This window comes from Sylvia atricapilla, chromosome 5, assembly GCF_009819655.1.
Source record: "Sylvia atricapilla isolate bSylAtr1 chromosome 5, bSylAtr1.pri, whole genome shotgun sequence".
Lineage (NCBI taxonomy): Eukaryota > Metazoa > Chordata > Aves > Passeriformes > Sylviidae > Sylvia > Sylvia atricapilla.
The window spans coordinates 55,078,266-55,084,256 of record NC_089144.1 but is presented as its reverse complement, the minus strand read 5'-3'; the positions used below and the strand labels follow the sequence as shown (position 1 = coordinate 55,084,256).

The following is a 5,991-nucleotide window of genomic DNA, read 5'->3' as shown; positions in this document are numbered from 1 at the left end:
GGCCGCGGGGATAGGCCGGCTCGGGGAGGCGCCGCTATTTATTTTCCACCGAGATCACTTTGTTCGTGCTAGGGCAAGGGGAAAAAAAATAAATTTAAAAAAAAATAAAAATCACGTTACTTTTTTTTTTTTTTTTTTCCCTTTCTAAATCTTCGCGAGTGGCTTCCACGTTAGCGGGCTGGGGTGCGCAGCCCCGCCGCGGCGGCTGCAGTCCCCGTGCGGGGGGCAGGAGGGCGGGCACGGAGCGCGCCCGGGCCGGACGGCGGCGTGTCCAGCCGCCCCTCGCAGCGGGCAAGGGCAGCGCCAGCGCCCGCTCCGGCCCCGCCGCTGCGCCCTGCCCGAGTCGGGGCCGACACCGCAGTGGGGCTGGCGGCCGCGGGCTCGGCCCCTCTCTCTCCCCGGCACAGCCCGGCGTTCTCGGGGAGGTTTCGGAGCCAGGGCGAGCCCAGGCGCGGCCGGGATAAACAACGGGATCGCGTTGCGCCGGGGCGGGGGGGAGAACCCCGGCGAGCCTCGCGGGGAGCTGTGCTCCCCCTCCGCCCCCGTTCTGTGTTCTTTTACGTGTTTATTTATTCCTCGCAAGCCCTGAGGCTGAGAACACCGCTCCCCCGCGTCTCCGGGCGGAGGGAGCCGCTCGCACCTTGGCGGGCGTGGCGGGCAGGGCCGGGCAGCCCCCGCCATCCCCCGCACCACGGGCATCCCCGGCTGCAGCCCGCCGTGCCATCGCTCCTGTGCCCGGCGGAGCCCGGCCCTGCGCGGCCGTGCCTGGGCCAGCATCTGCCGGGCCCGGGGCGTACGAGGCGCCATCTTTGATAGCCACGAGCGGCCGCCCGGGGAAGATGCCCCGGGGCTCCGGTCACCGGCAGCGAGGGACGGAGGGACAATCCCGGGAATCCTAGCGATGCGCTGGCTCTCCGGTGGCGGCCCGGGAGGTGCTCTTTTGGGCTCGAGTTCGAAGCCTTAGGAATTGGAGGACTAAGCGCAAGAAATGCCTCGAAATACTCTTCTCTCTCAAAAACAAACAACCCCACCCCAAACCCCGAAAACATAATGACACAGGAAATTCCACTCTTTCGCACCAAGGCACGGCACATCATTCCCAATTATCAGAGAGGAGACTCAGGAGCACTGATGTTGGAAAAGCCCTCTTTTGAATCCAACTGTTAACCCAGCACTAAACGCTGTCCCCAAGTGCCACATCCACACGCCTTTGCAATCCCTCCCGGGATGGTCACTCCGCCACTGCCCGGGGCAGCTCGTTCCAATGCCCGTTCCAATGAGGAAATGGCAGCGCGGCACTAAGGGGGCCGCATCCTTCCTTTACTTTCACCTGCGCCAGAGACACGAGAAGAGATGGATACTCAAAGGAAAACTGCTATTCCTTGCAGTCTTATTTCCTCCTGTGCCTGGCTGAGGGAGGTTGAAACACACACTAATGAAGACCATATTTCTTATATATGGCAGTTTTCTTTATTGATTGCTTGATGTGAAACAATATCAATCTGGATTTTTTTTTCCCCACATATTACCAAAAAAAATTAAATTGGCTCAGTCTGCAATCTTTTAAGCACAGCCATATTAATTATGAGAAAAAAAAAAAAAAAAAAAAGAAAGTAAAAAAAAATAGAAAAAAAAAAAAGAAAAAAAAAAAAGAAAAAAAAAAGAAAAAACCCTCTAAAAAGTCTACCAAATAGAGCATTTACAAATGCACAAAAACATGCCACTTTGGCTTTATGGGGAAAAATATTGTCTTCTAAATTAAAAAAAAAATCTTTTAACATAAATAAGTTAGTATAATTTCTCAGTGTCTTTACAGAGTTATGTACACAGGTACACTTCAAAAATTTTTTTTTTATTTTTACATACAGGTACACAGGCAACGTAGAAATACTGTTTAAAGATGTAGTATCCCTTTTCCTCTCACACACAAATACTTTGGGAAGTGGGTCAGATCAGAAAACAATATTCCAGATTCAGAGCAAAAGCGTTCCAGATTAGGTTTAAAAAAAAATCAAGCAATGTAATCAGGTGGGATGATTTTACACAACTTTTTACAGGCTATCAGTTTTGGTATATGGATTTGGGGGGGGTAGGGGGGTGGGGAACTTTTGCTACTACATAACGGAATTATCACAGCTCCCACCTCTTCAGCTTAATGCCATAGGAAGAAATTTCACAATGATTTGCTCTGAACAGTTACCACGATAATACATTAAAAAAAATCTAAAAAAAATTTTTTTTAAAAAAATTATAAAAACACTGTGGGCCCACTTAAAGGGACAATACATCTTTAAGTAATAAAAAACCTACACTGCTTCTCTTCATAGATTTCATTGCTTGCTAGATTGTGAAAGCAAGTTCCAATCGGTCACCTTCTTCCAGTCCCTCCCCCCCACCCAACAAGTTTTATGTGCTACATAAGGTAAAAACTATATACACAGGTAGTACAATGAAGCAAATAAGGAAACACCTAATTGCACAATGCTACATCCAATGCTTTTAGAGGCAGGTCTTTTAAGAGTGCCTAAAATTTAGTGTTATTGTTTGCTTTTTGTTGCTGTTGTTTTGTTGCTGTTCTTTTTTTATCTCGTTTTTTTTTTTTTTTCAGTGCTTGTACAGGACCTCCATCCCCCGGAGATCGGCGATATGTATTTTTTTTTTTTCCTTTCCCACTACAACTTCTTTACATCTTCCTCGCTTCATCGCTGCCCGCCACACCCGACGAACGAGGACGTGCACATCCCTCCGCTCTGCAACGGGAATAGTGGGGGGAAAAAAAAAAGAAAAAAAAAGAAAAAAAAAAAAAAAAGAGGTGGGGGGGAAGCGATTAGAAAACATCGACAAGAAACGCGATCCGCGGCGCAACCGGTTCAAACCGACAGCGCATCCCCGGGGCGGGCGGGGCCCCCGCACCGCTCCAGCGGCCCCGGCCCCGCAGCCCTGGGCGGGGAGCGCGGGGGACCCCCGAGCCCCCAAAAGCGGGCGGGAGTAGCGGCATTCGCATGGCCGCGCTCGGCCACGGCTCACCCCAGCGGGACTAATTTGTTGCAACTTCTGCTTTACAGCTTAATCTCTCTCTCTCTGCACAATCGCAAATCGTTGGTGGGTTTTTTTTTTTTTTTTTGTTTTTTTTTTTTTTTAATAAACCTCGCTCCTAACCTCGAGTCCCAAACCACCGGCGCAATTTTTACCAACTCTCCCCGCCCTAGCCCTCGCCTTAAAACAAAACAACAAAAAGGGGGTAGGGGAGAAAAAAAAAAAAGGCAAAAAAACGCAACCAAAAAAAAAAAAAAAAAAACAACTGCACAGCCCAGCCTCTCATTAACCCGCTCCCTTCCCTCTGCCAGCCTATAAAACCAAACCAAAACAACACAAAAAAAAAAAAACCAACCCCCCCCCCCAAAAAAAAAACAACAAAAAAACCCAAACAAAAAACAAACAAGCAAACAAAAAAAACCACCTTGCACTGCTCGGATTCCTCTTAAACCCAACTTCTTGACTTATTTCTCCCACAGTGGGAGGTGGCCGCGACATGCGACGGTAAGGCTGACACTGGGGGTGAAAAAGCCCCCGCGGGCGGGGGACAGGAGAAGCCCCCCGAAATCCCCTGGCATCTGACAGGATGCACCAGCCGCGTTTCCAGCTCCGTCCCTGCATCCGCACGGACCTTGGGAAAAGGCTCTCCGTGCCCCCGGTGCCCATCCCGCAGGAAGGCAGCGTCAGTCCCACGGCAGCCCCTGCCCCAGCCCCCTGACGCTGCCGAGCCCAGGCTGGGCTTCGCTCCTTGTTTTGTTCTTTTCAAGCCCTGCGCCTCCCACTCCCCACCCTCCAACACACACCCATTCCCGAGCGCTCGGGGAAAGCCACCCTGCCGCGGAGAAAACACTCTCGGCGAGCCCGCAGGGGCTCGAAGCCCCCTCCCCACCCCCTTAGAGACGCGGGATAGACACTCGGTCACCCCTTCTTTCCCTTACTTGCATCCTAATGCCAGGCCCTAAAGGGAACTGACCTAAATGCTTTACGTTTGATGTCTTCCCGGGCTTGATTTCTTGGGTGTTTGCTCCACTGAACTGGCACTGGGGGAGTCTTCTGAAACCTCTTCTTCTGTTGTGTTGGCTCTTTTATTTTGAGGAGAGGAATCTAGGAGGGGAAAATTAAAAACGAGGGGGGGCGAGGGGGGGAAAGAAGATATTAAAATATTTTCCTTCCAGATGTTTGCTCGGCATCCAGGGGGGATAGATGGAGCCGAGGGGGAACATTCCCGGATCCCCATGTCAGGTATCAGCTGCGTGAAGCGAGCAGGGGGTGGGGAGACGGGTTTCTCCCCTAGATAGGAGATCCAAGTTCCCTCTTTTCGGCTAAAATCCACATTCGTCTTTCGCTGAGCGCTGAGAACCTCCTCCCACCTGGGCAGGAGCCCGGGCGCCCGCAGCGGGGCGGCGAGGGGTCGGGGGATCTGACCCGCGTCTAAGGGCTCTTCCTCGCAAATCATCTACCGGCTCCCACTCTAGGCGGGCCCCCCGGGACTGCAAACACTACCCGGGCTTTTTTAAGGGGAAAGGGGCGGGGGGGACACGCCGAGCCGGTGCCACGCGTGGCAGGGGCGGAGGGGCCGGAGCCCCGGCGCTGACACGAGTGGAACGCGGGGCAGAGCCGTGGGGTTACTTTACCATCGGCCGCGGGTCTTTTCCTCTGGGCAGTGCACTGCTCTGCTAAGTCCGTCTGATTTTCTGAAACATCAGTCTTTTGAGCTACACAGTGAGTGTCCTCTGAGATTCCCTGAGAACCGACAAAAACCACGGTTTGGCAATTCCCGTTTACATCCAAGCTCTGGCGGCCGGCGGACTTGCAGACGGCTTTCCGTAGCCGGGGGGGTCTGAAGTAAAAGTCGGGCGAGCTCCCCTTCTCCACGGCTTGCCACTCGTACCTGCCTTCCAGCGGCCTGTGATTCTGGAAATCGAAATTCCACTTCCTCCGGTACGCCTCCTCCATCTCCTGCAGGTGTTTATTCAAGTCCCTGTTGAGCTCTTCGTGGTTCACCGGCCCGAAGAGGTTCCTGCACGCTGACGGCTTCGGGTACTCCGACTGCCTGGCCTCCATGCGCTCCAGGGTAGGGCTCCCATTAGAAATGCGCACGTTTGACATCTCCCCGCACGCTGTGGCTCCGGGCGGCGGTTTGTTGTGCTCGCTGCTCTCTCTCCGCCGCCCTTTATTTCCCGGCGCCCGGCGGCTCGGCTCCGCGCCTCCGCTCCGCGCAGCCCCGCGCTGCGGCCCCGCCTCGGCCCCGCTCGCCCTCGGCCCGCGGAGAAGGGGCGAGGAGGCGCCCTTGCATAAGCGCCGGCCCGGGGATGAGCCCCGAGAGCCGCCGCTGCCGCCGCCGGGGAGCCCCGGGCGGGTGAGGAGCGGAGCGCGGCGCTGCCCCCGCGGTGCCGGTCCGCCGCCGATGGCGATGGGTGCCGACGATGCCCCTGCCGTTCGCACCGCCGCCGCGTAGTAAAAGCGAGACGGAAAAAAACAAGAGACGAGCCCTTTTCTCAGTTCCCAATATGGCGATTGAGGGGAGGCTGACGAAGAAGAAAATGATTGACAGGACGAGTCTATTTAAACAAGCCCGGCCGAGCCATTGGTTATGGCGGCGGGCGCCGCCCCGTCCGCCCGGCCCTGCCCCGCCGCCGCCGCCGCCTCTAAAGGTGGGACGGGGCGAGCCGGGCCGGGCCGCGGCCAGCCCAGCCCGGGGGCGAAGGGGACAGCGAGGGCGGTGGTGGCACGGCACCGCTGAGCCCGCTCTCTCCGCCCCTGTGTAAAGCCCGCGAAGCCCGGCGGGGTTTGTGCCGCCTCACAAAAACACCCACCCCATCCCGCCGCTCGCCCGAGCGGCCCGAGGAATGGTGACGGCTGGTTTTGGGTCAGGGCTGTGACAGCAGTGTCCCCCAGGCTCTGGTTTGCCCGGGCTGGGCTCCGGCCACACGTCCCCGCCGAGGTCCGGGGTTG

General features: G+C 55.5%; 1 protein-coding gene across 1 annotated transcript; it reads right to left on the bottom strand.

Annotated features, from left to right (window-relative positions):
* Positions 1-1,831: 1,831 nt before the first annotated feature.
* On the bottom strand, positions 1,832-5,615 carry CDKN1B (cyclin dependent kinase inhibitor 1B). Its single transcript, XM_066319543.1, has 3 exons — positions 4,671-5,615; positions 4,010-4,140; positions 1,832-2,750 (listed from the first exon to the last, which is right to left on the bottom strand). Exons 1-2 carry the CDS (start codon positions 5,143-5,145, stop codon positions 4,019-4,021), a joined length of 597 nt encoding a protein of 198 aa, XP_066175640.1. The 5' UTR covers positions 5,146-5,615; the 3' UTR covers positions 1,832-2,750; positions 4,010-4,018.
* Between the last annotated feature and the right edge of the window lie 376 nt (positions 5,616-5,991).

Coding starts and splice junctions, on each gene's coding strand:
- CDKN1B (XM_066319543.1), bottom strand. CDS start 5,145: ATGTCAAACGTGCGCATTTCTAATGGGAGCCCTACCCTGGAGCGCATG. Junction 4,141..4,670: donor GAAAAGACCCGCGGCCGATG/GTAAAGTAACCC, acceptor TTCCCCTCCTAG/ATTCCTCTCCTCAAAATAAA.